Source organism: Erpetoichthys calabaricus, chromosome 1 (genome assembly GCF_900747795.2).
Source record: "Erpetoichthys calabaricus chromosome 1, fErpCal1.3, whole genome shotgun sequence".
Classification (NCBI taxonomy): Eukaryota; Metazoa; Chordata; class Cladistia; order Polypteriformes; family Polypteridae; genus Erpetoichthys; species Erpetoichthys calabaricus.
Genome location: NC_041394.2, coordinates 116,463,295 through 116,479,461, shown reverse-complemented (window position 1 = coordinate 116,479,461; position 16,167 = coordinate 116,463,295). Strand labels below are relative to the sequence as shown.

Genomic DNA, 16,167 nt, shown 5'->3' with positions numbered 1-16,167 from the left:
TATAGTTTATTTTATTCTGTGTGGTTTTTGTTGGGTCGTTACTTAGCTGTTGATAAGTATTAGTGTCTGAGAGCATTTCTTCTATAGCTGTGGTGTATTGTTCTCTGTCTAGGATAACAGTTTAACAAAAACCACACAGAATAAAATAAACTATACTCTGACAAAACTTCGAAATTGTAACCGCCTGGATGTACAGAACTTTCACAAAATGAAATCCAATGATGCTAACTGCCCGGAATTTTATGGACTCCCAAAAATACACAAAACACCACTAAAATACAGACCAGTGGTTAGCCTAATAGGCGGACCATCATACAACTTGTCAAAAACACTTTTCCAACTACTCAAACATTTAACGACGACTCCGATTATTCTGTCAACAGCGCGGAGTCGGCATTACAGCGCTTGAATGATGTATCCATCGCCGAGGACGAGATCATGGTCTCGTTTGATGTTATATCGCTATACACCATGATCCCGATCCAACTGGCCACAGAAACATTATTAATGAAACTGGATAGTGACCCCACCATAGAGACAAGAACCAAACTGTCCATCAAAGACTTAATGCACCTAATATCACTTTGCCAAAAAATGCACTTTCATTTCAACGGCAAGTATTACACACAGAAAGAAGGCATGCCGATGGGATCACCGTTATCGGGACTCCTAGCTGAACTGGTAATGCAACGATTTGAAAACATAGCTTTATCCCAGATTACACCCAAAATTTGGATACTCTATGTAGACGACACATTCGTCATATTAAGAAAGAACCAGCTGAATGAATTCTTCAATCATATTAACACAATATTCCCTGCAATCCAGTTCACAATGGAAAAAGAAAATAATCGACACATCAATTTCTTGGACATTTACATCAAAAGAAATAGTGACGCCACCTTGACCACAAGTGTTTACCGTAAACAATGCCACGCAGACAAGATTCTACACTACGCCAGCAATCACCCGATATCTCATAAACGGAGCTGCGTGAAAACCCTATTTAAACGAGTCCACACTCATTGTAATACCAAGGAAACAAAAAGTAATGAGAGACGCTATCTGTTTCAACTTTTCACCTCAAATGGATACTCAAAATCATTCATTAATCGGAGTCTACACAGCAGGCGCCAAAGGAATCAGCATACAAGCGACGTAAATCAGAACCCCCATCCCACCTGGCATTCACTCCCGTACCACCATAATGTGTCAGAAGGCACGGCACGCACCCTGACCAAGTGGGGCATCAAAATAGCACATAAACCCACCAACAATCTGCGCACGGTCCTGTTTAATGCTAAAAACAAGAAATTGACAGCCGAAACACGAAACGCAGTTTATAGTATTCCATGCAATTTGTGCTCAGCTGTATACATAGGACAAACGTCAAAAAAAATCTCAACACGTGTACAGGAACATCGCAACGCCGTCAGAAGAAAGGACGCACTATCTTTGATATATGCACATACTAAATCGACAGGACACACATTCAACTGGGACAACGTGAAAGTAAAATTTAAGGCCAGTACAAAAAGCGCCAGAGAGTTGGCCGAGTCTTGGCTATCAGATGAAAATGCCATCAACAGACACTTGGACATAAACCCAGCATATGCCAACTTAAGAAGGACATATGCACTTTAATTTAATGATACACCCCCCCCCTTTGATCATACGGACTTAGTCACCTCCACCCCCCCCCACTGAATGTGTTGCTATATTGCCTTTGATTCTTGTAAGTCTAAGCATTATCCTCTGATGAAGACCCCTGACAGGGGTTGAAAGCTCAGGAATAAAACTATTTTATGATACGTGATTCGTTTTTTCTCCCTTTGTGGATCTCCAACTGCAAATATGCAAACCGTATCACAGACCTTCTCTTCCATTCATATATATATATACACACATATATATATATATATATATATATATATATATATATATATATATATATATATATATCTACACATACACACACACACACACACACATATACATACACATATACATCTATACTAATAAAAGGCAAAGCCCTCACTCATCACTAACTCTCCAAACTTCCCGTGTAGGTAGAAGGCTGACATTTGCAGGCTCATCCTTACAGCTTACTTACAAAAGTTAAGTAGGTTTCATTTCGAATTCTACACGTAACGGTCATAACGGTCGACAACGGTCCACCATGTTAAACTTTCTTATTTATGGCCCCATCTTCACGAAATTTGGTACGCGGCTTCCCTGCACTAACGAAACCGAATGTACGTACTTATTTCGGTGGTATCACACCACTGTCGGCGCCATATTGAACTTGCCAACGGTCTTTGTTACTTAATGGGCCCATCTTCAAGAAAATTGGTACGCGGGGTCCCCAACGCTAACTGAATCCTCACCTACATACATATATACGACCATAGCCTGCAGCTCGGTCCACACTCTGTATCCTCCAGGGACTCCTGAGCATAATCAAATTTTGAAGGTTGGGGCACCAATAATGTTACTGAGAAACTTACAGCCACCGAAACTTTGTAATGGCACGAGGACTTCAGGTCACATGCCTGCAAAAGAACCTAATTGAGGCAACTTTTTTTACTGGCGGTGGCTCAGGGGAGAGAGTTTTTATTCCTCGATCCCCCATTCCTCCCCTCTGATCTCCCATTTCAATTCAAACGCCTCCAACTTTGACAATGACAATTCATAAGTCTCAGGGACAGACCCTACAAAGGTTGGCATTGATTTGAGGCAAGATTGCTTTTCACCTGGCCAACTATACGTTGCATGCTCAAGAGTAAGCTCAGCGCACGGCTTGTTCGTATTACAACCGGAGGGGCGAACTGACACGTGGTATACAAAGAGATCCTTAACAAATAATTATTGGTACATTTTCCCTCAGTTTATTATTTAAAATTTTAAAGCAGTACTTCACACGCTGCAAAGCGCGGGTATTTGCTAGTTGTTAATATGGGGAACATTTAAAACTGGCTGCACACTGGCCTTGTGCATTTTCTGCCTCTCTCCTCAGAATGCATTTACTCCAGCATTGACTCACAGCCTCCAAGCCTGATTGATGAGGGAGGATATCTGTTTTTTTTTTCTAATCTGAAGATGGGTACTAATGCAGGCATGACTGTCAGCAGTCACTACTGTAATTGAATGTGTCAGAGTGCTGAAGTGACAGCTCCCATTTGGATAAATGCTACTATTGATCCTGTTTTTACAACAATACAGCTGAATTTCTCAGAAACCTGGATTCATCTCCTTGTCTCTTGTGCTAAGCTGTGACCCACACATCACAAGATATATACTGTACATATAAACACTTTTACACTTATGAATAGTCTTATATATTACTATGACACAACAAAGGAATTCCTTTACCCTCACCTAAGTCATGCATAGCTGGGGGTCATGTGATACCTTGTGTACTTTAAGTTTATAACTTTTCACTCTATAGGATTATTTACTATTTGTTAGCTGTCTTCTAATTTTTATCTTTATAAGCCTAAGAATCTCTTTGTCTACAGCTAGTTAGTGTGGCTAAAGTAGAACAAAGAGTTCATTTGCACACACTAATCTCTAAACAAATACAAAAAACAACTGCTGTTCTCAGAAGTGGCTGTTTAAAAGGCTAGACTGCAAATGTTCACGCTAAGCATTATCCAAGACTTTCCCTTTTATATTCCTAACATCATCCATCATGTGACTGCAACATGGCAAAGGTTGCCATTCAACAGACTCAGACACGAGGGGCCAGGAAAAAAAAGTGTGAAAAGGATTAGCCCATTTCTGACATCCAGACTTATTTAATTTTTCTAATATCAACCATGATATTATTTCCTCATGCAAAAGCAATAAAGATAGTCTCCAAATGGGCCAAGGTCAAAGTGCCAAAAAAAAAAAAAAAAAAAACACAAAAAAAATACAAAAAAAATAGCCAAAACTCATCAACAAAACACAAAGGCAAAAAGTACAAAATTGATCTATTATTCTTTCCTGATCTACTCTCATAAAAATATTGTTTTTAGTTCAGCTGATCCAAAGCTTGGATACTAGTCTGAGTTTGCTGTCACCTTTGATAATAGTGATACGATGCCGTCCTGTGTCCATTCATCAATAATTCACATGACTATGTGCATTGTTGCCAACATCAATATAAATAAAGTAACATGGAAAATGGTGGCTTGCTAGTACTTTTTGAAGCCAACAAAATTGGTTTCTTGCATCCAAGTTGCATTTTTCCTTAGTGAGATAAAACAAAATTATATAACACAGTTCTAATAATTGTAAAATAGTTTTTTTTTTAAATCATACATATTTGCTGTATTTTATGATTGACTGAACCTTAACTCAAGCTTCCACAGAAAAGTGTTATTTTACGTACCAAAAGAAGAGATAATTCCTGTGGCCAACCAGATGATAAGAGACATGCCGACATTGCCAGAGTTTTTCAAAATACCTTTTGGAGCAATAAAAATCCCACTTCCTACCACTGTGCCTACAATAAGGCACACTGATCCCAGAAGGTTGACATTTTTTCCTCAAGTAAACAGTTTCTGAACTTGCCAATTCTGAAATGAATGTACTGTCTCTGTTAACGGTGCTCTTTGCCCACTTTCTCACCCACCCTTCCCACCTCTGTCTGTCTCTGTTTAATGCTGAGCATGGTGTTAAATAAGAACCCCACTCATCTACATATGATTTCCAAAGTAAATGAGACTGGAAAAAGGAAATCAATAAAGTGTAAAACTGGATTGCCTCTATAAAATGTGCCATTCACTGAACAGTCCTTTGAAAACATTTAAATTTCTTTCAGTGTTATGAGTTTCAATTACATCAACCAAATAAAAATGACCTAAAAAATATGAAATTAACAGAATTGAATTGAATTAGATAGGGCATCCTCACTTAGAGATACAGCCGATTCAAAGTCTTAACTGTCATACAACACAATCAATTCATCCATTAATTTTCTACATCTGCCTTGTCTATTACAGGATGACAAGGAACCACAGTCTATCCAGACAACACCAGACACAACCTGTAAGGTCTTAAACTTACTCAAACCAGATGGATTTAGGCTTAAAAACCTAAAGTTGAACTGGAGAAGGATTAACAAACATCTGTTTAAAAAATCTACATACAGTGGAACCTCGGTTTGCGGGAGTAACTTGGTTTACGAGTGTTTTGCAAGACGAGCTAAAATTTTGAATAAATTTTGACTTGAGAAACAAGAGAGGTCTTGCAATACGAGTAGTATGTATACGCTTTGTATGATTAGCGTCATGTGATCACAACTGAGCTGATGATTCTTCTCTCTCTCGCTGCGGGGATTGTGGGCAATCGTCTCCTATTCTCCGTCTGAGTCGGCGTGCGTCAGTCATATAGATTAGATGATAGATAGATAGATAGATAGATAGATAGATAGATAGATAGATAGATAGATAGATAGATAGATAGATAGATAGATAGATAGATAGATAGATAGATAGATACTTTATAATCCCAAGGGAAATTCACATACTCCAACAGCAGCTTACTAACTGAAAACAATATTAAATTAAAGAGTGATAACAATGCAGGTATACAGACAGACAATAACTTTGAATAATGTTAACGTTTTACCCCCCCGGGTGGCAATTGAAGAGTTGCATAGTGTGGGGGAGTGTCTGGAGATGATACTGTTCAGTGGATCCGTACGAGTGTATACTGTTTACTACAAGCTTTGTGTGTGTGTGCGTGTGTGTGTGTGTGTGTGTGTGTGCTGTGACGTGCGAGTCCCCATTCTTGCACCCAAAACACGAAGCGGAGTCTCAATACTTTAGCAACACCAGCTTTATTCCAGCTTGAAACAGCAACAACACGTTATTTATTGTAGCGGGATCTGCCACTCTCCTATACACAGACACAGCGCATTTATAATGTTCCTTGTTCTTTGTATCACCCATCGACGGTAGGTGCTTATAGCATGTCCGCGATCTTTTCAGATTTGCTTTTACAGTGAACTGCTACAGCGCTAGGAGACTGCGATTGCTTTGGGATGCTCTTCCGTGTGTCGTCCCATTGGGTGGAATCCCACAAGAATTTAGAAACTCACTCACACCAGCCACAATTCGTTTCAAGTAAAGTGCAGGTTAATTTGTTTTATGTATTTTTACTTTATATTTTGTATTAATCATTTTTATATGAATAGTTTGGGGTTGTGGAACCAATCATCTGAGTTTCTATTATTTCTTATGGGGAAATTCACTTTGATATACGAGTGCTTTGGACTGTGAGCACGTTTCCAGAACTAATTATGCTCGCAAACCGAGGTTCCACTGTATTGTTAAAATGTGCCAAATTCCAATACCTGTAAGCAAGAAGAGATAATAAGTACTGCGCCACCATATTAGGCATATTAGACCTTTCTGATTCACATATTAAAATTGCCTTTATTAACAAGGCATTGAGTTGTTTTTTTTTTTGTTGTTTTTTAGTGCCAAACTGTGAAACCTTACAGTTCATAGACAAGGACAACTAGTCATAAGCACACTCCTGGAAAAGTTTTTATCCCTGGGGACCTAAGTAAATTTGCCATTTATGAAGATTTCTGTTTGATGCATGTAGACCACATAGGTCACTACTTTAACAACATGAACATTTTTCAGAAATAGTATTTTCAGACTGTCTGCTTTATCTTAATTAATACTTTTGTTGTGATACTTCTTAACGCCTTGATACTTGGGAGAGAATAAGAGGAATTATATGTGTGCTTCCACCTCTCTCCAGCATACATTGACCTCATAACCTCTGGACTATGGATGTTCCAAGATTCATGGTGGGCCAGTCAGTCCTGTGGTCTCAGAATACATTGATGTTTATGGATTTCTTTGTTTTTTTTTGTTCAAGGCATTCGGTCAATTCAATTTTTTTTTTTTTGGTTAAGTGGCACATACTTGATAGCCTTTTTTCACAGTTATCTACTTTGCAACTTATTTAAATGATGCTGATAATGCAAATTTCGGATCAGCTTTGCTAAAGAATTAAAAGGGTATCCAAATTTCTTTCCATCAATTATGCGATGGATTCAGAGGCAAACAAGCAATATGAAAATTAAAAATGAGATCAGGCACATAAAGTTTAGCAGTGACCAACACACAAAACAAAAAACAGCAAGCTCAAAGTCTGAAAAAATGATCTGGAGGAAGCTCAGAATCCTGGGACACTCTCTCGTTTCTGTGTCTGTGTATTTTACTCTTTTCTTTGTCTATTTTTCTATATAGCTGAAACATTATAGGCCTGTCCTGATAGTTTTGTGGAAACAGACCCCAAGTATGAGAGTCTACTTCTTCCATGCCCTTCTTTTTATTCATATAGTAGTAAACAGAGAGATAGTGATAATAGACCAAATCATAGCTAAGTCACCAGAGGCAAACAACAGTCTGAAAATGACAGGAGAATCTGGGCTCAGAGATTGTTCAAGCTTGTTGCATTTCTAATTGTAAAGTAAAGCGGAAAAGGAAACATAGCAAGATGTGTGTATTGTAGTCATGTTAAGAGCCTACTTAATCATTGCATGCATTAATAATACTTTGATACTCATAGAAAACTGATTTGGCTAAGCTGACTTTGTTGTATTAGACGGCTCAGGGTGAAGAAAGTGAAGTGTTCTGTCAGACTTTAAAATGACAGAACTCAACATCCTCCTGCTGCAAACAACTTCTGTGGTTCAGGATTCTTTTTAACAGTTTTGGGAAGCAGCCTGGACACAGACAGGCAGACATCATTTTGTCACCCAACGCACATTTATTTACAAGTATTTACAGATGATGCTCACACACAACCCAGTGCCGCAGCACCAATCACCCCAAAAGTCCAGGCCCTTTCACAATGCCTTCTCCCTCAGGACCGCCTCCACTCCTCTCCTTCGACTTCCATCCTCTTCCACCCGACTCCAGCTTTGAATGAAGGGAGGCGGCCCCTTTTATGTTCCCCCGGATATGCTCCAGGTGTGTTCTGGCAATCTTCCACCGGACCACCCCCAGTGTGGCGGAAGTGCCGGCTGCATCCCCGGAAGCACTCCGTGTGTCCCTGCTTCTCTTCCCCCCCAGCACTTCCTGGTGTGGCGGAAGTGCTGAGGTCCAAGGCGCCCCCTGGCGGTGACCACGGGCCCCTACAGGGTTGAGTTTCAAAGCTCTGTACCCGTGGCCCCCCAAAGCAACCAGGACAGTTGCCCCCTCATGGTCTGGAGGAGGCGCAAGCCCTCCTCTGGTCCTCCTGGGCGTCCAGGTTGGGTACCACCCCCAGCCGCGTGCCACAGTACCCCACCACAAGCTGATACCCCAGGGGCCAGCGGCCCGTCCCGCGAGGGCAGGTCTTCCACGGTGAGAAGCCGACATACTCCGCTCCAGGGCCCGGTTCTGCAAAATATAAACCATAACAAGGGGCCTAGACGTTGCCTTGACGCCGCCACTCGGTGTCTCCTCGTCTCTTACGTAGGCAACGCTCCCCCTTCTGACCGGCACCCCGGGGTTGCCACCTCGGCCCCCTTTTCGTGACGTCCATGCCCCCCGTGTTTGGACATGTGACAGGACCGCACACACTCCCATCACCTCAGCCGGCTGTGGGGTCTCCCTCTGCAGAGACGGCAGTGTCCTGCCTCACATCCTCCCTTATCGGAGGAACCGGCATTCTTCCCTCAATTCCTCCTTTTCCTCTGGGACGCCGTGACGGTTTGGGTCTGCCCATGGCAAAAGCACAGCCCCTGTCCCGTCTGTGTCTCTGTAGAATGACGCAAGGCCGCAGCTGGCTCGGGGAATAGGGCGCTAGGACCTGGGACACACATCAGCCCGCGTCCAATGCCTGGTTAGTTTGGATTGAGAAGAGGAGCCATTGACACAGTAGGTTTAAGTGAAGATTTATTGTGGAAGGAAGAGACTTGCAAATCAACTCAGTGGCATCGATCTCCTTAGTACTCATTTACAAACTGTTATTTTCCCAGTCATGTATTATCATAATACATATCAGGGATGTGCGGTCAGGGGAGGCAGGTGAGACAGAGCCTCAACTGTCATCATTAAAAGTAAAAAAAACTAATAAAGATAATATATAATAAATGTGTACAATGGTCTGTACTATAAATTTGTTTTCTGTATGATTCCAATAACTTTGATCATTTATATAGTCAAAATCGCTGAACTGGCGTATTTCCTGTTAAAATACGCGCGGTGTGGCAGTGACGAGCCAATCCTCACCTCACCTTGGACTGCACTCTCCCTCATACACGAGGCTCATGCATGCAATTGACGCGTGCCTGTTGCCATCTCTCTGTATGTCACCAATATAATGTTTGCAGACACGTTTATTATACACCCTGACTTTCCACAGTCTGGTTAATATCTGTAATGGATGTGTGTGACATATTTAGTCTTGCTGATCGAACACAAAACCATAGTGATAAGGCACAAGGTGAGACAGACAGTACTGTGCTGCACTGAAGGGAGTGCATGCGAACCCAACAGGTGCTTGTTGCTGCTGTTCTTCTACGCAGCGGCACCAATAAGTTAGCGATATCAGAAAGTCAAGTGCACTGCCCTGGTCTGTTTATTTTTATTTTTTTGTTCTGAATTTGTCCAAAATGGAAGATTAAGATTTTTAAAACTAAAGGAAAATAAGGAGGACTTTTACAAGAAATTGACAGAGATTTTCATGGAGAAGGATAGGCGCATGGACTTCATTTACAAATAAAGGTAACAAAATAAACAGATTTCAATTTTATAAAAAATGGGATCAGACTAAGAAAAAAACAATCCAATATTTAAAAAACTAAATTTTGACCTTAAATAAAATATTCTTTAGTTTTTCTTATTATCCTTTTGTTGAACAGTCTGTATTAAATTGATTAAAGCGTCAGAATTAAAAGCTTTTAAAAACAACTAAATATTTCAATTGAGGTCAAAATTGAAATAATTTTTTTTTGTTCACTACTCTATACTTCATTTGTATTGAATGAGTATGAATTGTGGAATTGCAACGGCCAATTTAGAACACATGGAGGGTGCAGAGCAAATGCCACTATACTGTAAATGTAACATTCTTTCTTAGTCATATACTGTATGTCCCTTACTTGTGTGTGTAAAGAATGCTGATGAAATATGAAACATAATCAGTAGTCAATGTGCATGCTGCCAATTGAATAGTGAATAAGCTAATCTTGGGGGTTCATATATTTGTAAATCTGACTCTGTAGGAGTCTGTGCCTCACCAGACATGAACCTCACCGCATGTCATTGATACATATCATGTCTGGATTGCAGCCCATGCTATTTGAAGCTGACTTGGTTAATTTGGTACGTTGAAAGTGTTCCTGAAGTAAATAGTGGACTATGAATCACTATGTGTACCTGAACACTTTCACTGTGTCATAATGGAGGAGGTGCACTTACACACAACGTTTAGAGAGATTTTTCTTTATTTTTTGAGAGGAATCAAGTTTGCAGTTCCTCTGGGATTTTAAAATATGTAATAATGGCTCTTATAAATATTAATAATTGGGACAATTCATATACAAGCATTTGGCCATTACACGATTAATAAATTCAGCAATCGAGAGCTCTCTATTTTATACTCTGCTATCTGCAAATGCACCCCTTCTTACACATCAATCATGCACTGTGGACGGGGCCTGTGATCAGAGGACTGATGTGGGGGGGGTTGTTGGGTGTTCACAGACCTTTGCAATTCAGGAGCTCTGCTGGAAAGCCAATTGGATTACACATTTTTGACACTTGGTTTAATTGACTTGAGTTACCGTAGATACCTCCTCCCACAACCCTATTCTTAATCATAGTGTGACCAGGCATATCATGTAACATTATTGAATTATAATATAAAATGTTAACGGCTTGACTCTATGAGGTTTTATGACTCGTCAGATTAACATCATTGTGACAATTTGCTATTAAGAGAAAGAGAGATGGCTTCAAGTCAACAGTAGTTACGAGCACAGAAAAGAAAAAAAAATGAAAGCATGAAGAAGCAGATCATGCTGCACTTGCTGTTGTGTTTAGAAATTTAAATTTGTCCAGCTTCCAGTAGGCTAGCTAATGTAACATTAATTGCCACTATACTAAAGCTAGCAGTTTACTGGATTAATTGAGTAGCATTATGAGTAATATTTTTGATAATGAGTGTTTAACAGATATCTCAAGTTACAGTACCTACCTGGCAAGAATTATTTATTACTGCCATATAGACCTCGGGACCTCTACACATTGTTAAAGGCTGCTGGCATTGATGGACATGTTGAGTGTATTGTCTTAATTGAAAGTGCCATACATAACAACTTTGACATCCAAAAAGAGCAATAGCTCAGATTAACTTCAACTGTTGGTTCATTTTATTGGTAGCCAACATTACTGATGTGCTTAATGCCGTATTGCTATATGCTGACATTGGAAGGATAAAATGATAAATTCAAAGTGTAGCTGATGTATTCACATATTCATTTCATTTTTTAGATTTCTAAATATTCAACTTCATTTTGACCCAGTATTTACTGCATCATGTAAGTTTATTAAGCACTTTCAGTAGTAGTAGTAGTAGCATTTTATACATTAGTAGTAGTTGTAGTAGTTGTTGTACTTTACATTATTATCTTTTTTTGCTATTATTATTAGTAGTAGTAGTTGTAATATTATTATTAAAATTGTTTTTGTTGTTATTGTATAACATGTCACAAATGTTACTGTTGGCAATATCAAGAAACAAAGGCACAATGATTCCCAATAGATTGCATTATTATTATTATTGTTATTATTATTATTATGAACTAATTAGGCCTTCATTTATAAAGGAAACAGATTAATTGGTATATCATTGCCATTAAATATCATAAAAGTCCAAATCTATGGGTTGCCCTCCCGATTGCAGTATCTCTTCTAGTTACCAGTATTTTAAAACGTAATTTCATCAAGTCATGCTTGAGGTCATCCATGGCAAAAGAACATATAAGCAGCTTGCCTATCATCAGCATCAACGCAGACCTTCAACAGAAGCTATTGTATGATGACCTAATAAATTACTTTGTTTCTAGAAAATGTAGATGTGCGCAGTTGTGATATGCAACAAAGAAACTGAAGAAACCCCTAAACATTCACTTTCATGATTTCATTATTTTAAAAAAGTATTTGTATTTGACATTAAAGTTTTTATTAAGTTTATGATATGTGTATATTTATTGTTCAAAATAAGCGGTTGAAAGAAATAATAAATGTAGTGAATTCAGGGATTGGCAGAGTAGGGCCCAGTTTGGCTAGGGGTGGCACTGGCTATTTGCGTAGGTACAGTATATTCAATACCCTTCAATCTACACTGAAATCTGACACTTGCAGTGTTTTTTTTATTTTTTGTTATTAGTCCCTTTTGTTGGAGAAAGAGTATCACACCACAACTAAGCAATTCTTTATCATCTTGTAACCTCTGTAGATTATAGTTTCATTCATTTTATAAATTCGTACAAAACCTGATATAAGGTAGTTGTAGCTTTCTTCACCTATTCCAACATGTTTCTTTTTTTCTTCAGCCCCTTGAGTTTGCCTTTTCAAAGTTGCCAACAAATAGGAAAGTTTCCAGCAAAGATGGTTAGATATCTTGTCAAACTGGATCTCTTGCACTGAGGCATAGAACTGCCATATTTTAGTGACAGATTTACTACCTTCACTATGTATGAATAAAACTCCTCTTCCCAATCCTCTCTGAAAACCTGATGCTTCTCTTCCTATACATGTTTGTTTTTGCTTTCAGCTAAATATCAGACATTGTAAAATAGAGGGCATTTGTTTCCATAATTTGCTAGACAGAACACTGTATGTAATGCTCTAACCAGCACCACAGCCAGTAAGTATGGAATTCTTTACCCCAACAGTTTACTACATCAGAATTAGATGTAGGGGAGATACATTTTTAAATCAGCCACATGTACCCACAGATAGCTACAATCTGAATATCACTGCCTGATATATAACAAAAGTTTCACAAAATGAATGAAAGTCATCCCTTGACAGAATATATTTTCTTCACTCTGTGCCTTGGTCTCATGTTCTGGGTATGTTTCGGGCACATGCTCACCAGATTTGCCCACAGAAGTAGGAGCATGCACAGTGCATGCCATTCAAGTCGCCTTTCCTGCAGGAATTCAGAGACAAAGGCTGGAGGTCAATGTAGTGCATAGCTGTGTAAAACGACCGGCAGTAAACCAAGACAGAAGGACAGAAGTCGCCATAGCAAGCAGGTAATAAGTAAGATTTATTTTAACGCTTTAAGGGCTAATAATTTTTCTTTTAACCTTTTCTCCCAGGGCTGCATATTTTTCCAAAAAACTCAGTTTTCTAAAAAGCAATGGTTTCACTCAATAAATCACAATAAAATACTTATTTATGACAAATGTCACTCTGTTGTTTGTTCCAGGAGCCTCTTCAGGATGTAAATTCACATACTTATTACATACATCATAAGCTGTAAAAGGCACTTTCAGGAAATAAAACAGCTACCTGTCTCTCGTTTTCGATTTCCAGATCGCTTGCATTCAAATCAGAGTTTGATAAATCAAAGTCTGATTCAGCGATAACACACAAATAACAAAAAATAAATAAATCAAGTGCACACAGAGTATTTTCCTTTGCACATTCACTTTGCTCTCTTGCCATTCTAGACATTGTTTACTCTACACTACTCATGTACACACAAACATTCAACATGAAGTCCACGAGTCTAACAGTCCTTCTAGCAAAGCGGATCTACCCATAATGTAGCGGTGAGTTTTGTTGGCATTTACAGCTCATTATCGCCCTCTACCCCTCAACCCCAGCTGTCGACAAAAGTCGACATTCGCCCTAAAAAGAGTTAAATATTTACTTAGCAATTAGCTAAACAAACAAGCTTGAAAGACTTAATGGTGTCCTCTCATTTGTCAAATTACTTATGTTCTTCTTATGTTCTTATTTCTTATGTCTAAGCCACCCTTTACGATTCACCGTCAATTTAGCACCATCTAAACCCTAAACACAAGGACCACTGTCCCAGAAGGTAGACTCACTGAGGCATTTAGTGGGGATCTCCCTTCCCATTGCCTGATGTCTACCCAAGTTTCTCACCTCCATAGCTTGTTGCTATTTTTGCCCACAAAACTACCTACCTACAGCAGACACATGAGCTTATTTATGAATTAGAAAGATAAAAGATAAGAGAAACAATATTCAAGGTCAAAAGCAAAAATGAAACATTAAAAAATTAGAAAATATAACGTTCAGTAAATCTTCATTTACCATTTTAATATATCAAAAATACAATTAAAAATATACCCCCTTTAATGGGGGCCCTTTTTTCAGTAGTCACTCCCCTAGTAGGGTTCTTTATCTGTCGATAGAAATGGTTGAATTTTGCTAGAATATTATCTAACTGACATGTGAACTGAAATTTTAAACTGCAAACAAAATTATTTAAACAATTTTTTGTTAGCAACAATAAGCTAATTTCATGCTAGTTTTTTTTGTAGAGCTATTTACACTATGTACAAATTTTCAATTTTTCACTTATTACTCCAGTTGCGTGTAGTACGCACGAAAGAACAGAGCAGTGCAGAATGGAACATTGCAGGATCTGCAGCAGCATATTGTTTCCCTCCTCTGCTTGAGTGACAAACACACTATACATCTCTTATGAGATGTCTGCTCATCATGCAAACATCTCTCTTATCCTTCCACTTCAAAGCCTTCAACTTATTTCTGAATGAAGTTGCAACTTCTACCGATTTAAATTTTTTTGTTATCACAGATTTTGGCAGGTCCTCTCTGTTTGATCTTACTGTTCCTGCCACATCAGTTTCCATCAAATTTAAAAATTCATACAGCTCGGGACTGCTGTAGTAATTGTCTAGTCCTATCAGATAACCCTGATTCAGTAGCTTCTCCGCAAATGTTAGCACAATCTGCAACAGTTTTGTAAAATTACGTACATCAACCCCTCCTACATCGTTTACAAGTTCTGAATCTTTTCCCGTGCACATCATCATATTCCACATATATCCAGTTTTTGCCTCACAAAGCTTATAGAGGATTCCATCCCAAAACATGATCTTTTTTTCGAAATATATTCCTTCCACCCTAGACGGACTTTCCATAGTAGTAAACTTTCATCAATCGGAAGATCTCCCTCTGGAATGTAACTTCCAGGAAATTTTCAAAGGTAGTGGTCAAAGAAAGGCTTGATTTTATACATCTTTGGAGAAACTGGTCTGGTGTCACTATATGCTTCATTATCAAATAATGGGTAACACACGTCTAATTGCTACACAGAAGGAACAAATCTCAAAAAAGAAACTTATACGTAAAACACCAAAACACGGGCAAAACTACTAACTGAATTACCACTCGCAAAGTAAGAGCGGTAAGCAAAGAAATCTCAAACGTTCAAAACATGCTTGTAACTTTGCACATGATAAAATCTGCAAAGGTACACTGCTGAAAGAAAGACATTCATCCACTAAAAATAAATGCCAAAATTAAATCCTTTTCCTTTAGAAATGTGATTAAGGGCAAGTGAAAGAAAAAGTACCATTAGGGGTTGTTTGGTCTCGAAACTACCATAAAACTTTCACCCAAGTAAAGGATGTCTGTACTGTAACTGTGCCACTATGACCACCAAGTTCAGAAAAATCACACTAGATGGCAGAACCATGCAGAGCACCAATCCGAAACAATTGCATCCATAGACGCATTCCCCCAAGAAGGGAAAAATCTTTTTATTAAGCGCGTCTATAGATGATCTTCCCAATTTAGCGTCGTCTTCGGAGCGCATCTAAAGACGCACTTCCCAATAAAGGGGTTAATATATCCAATTATATTCAAAAGAATCATTAACCTCATGCCTTAGAGTCTTTTAAATGTCATTTGGCAAACTCCATGCAGGCTGCCATATGCCTTTTACTACTGAGTGCCACTAAGATGGTTGTCCTTCTGACAGGACCTAAGCACATTTTCCTTATTTGGACTGTTAGAAGGTTCAGCATTTACTTTACTTTAACAACTCGAATATTATTCATAAATAATGTTTTCATGTGTTATCTCAATTACATTGCAACATGAAAATGACCTGAAGCACACGGCCAAGGGAATGCAGTAGTGGATTCAGGACAAA

The 16,167-nt window shown here is 38.8% G+C and overlaps 1 protein-coding gene across 1 annotated transcript in view; it reads right to left on the bottom strand.

Moving 5' to 3' along the window:
* The window catches only part of LOC114654852 (cystine/glutamate transporter-like), a 90,367-nt gene extending 75,216 nt beyond the window's left edge, over positions 1-15,151 (bottom strand). Inside the window, 3 exon segments of the mRNA XM_051923992.1 lie at positions 4,376-4,523; positions 4,525-4,710; positions 14,837-15,151. Of these exon segments, the coding sequence (XP_051779952.1) occupies positions 4,376-4,523; positions 4,525-4,710; positions 14,837-15,151 (649 nt within the window).
* Positions 15,152-16,167: the final 1,016 nt, after the last annotated feature.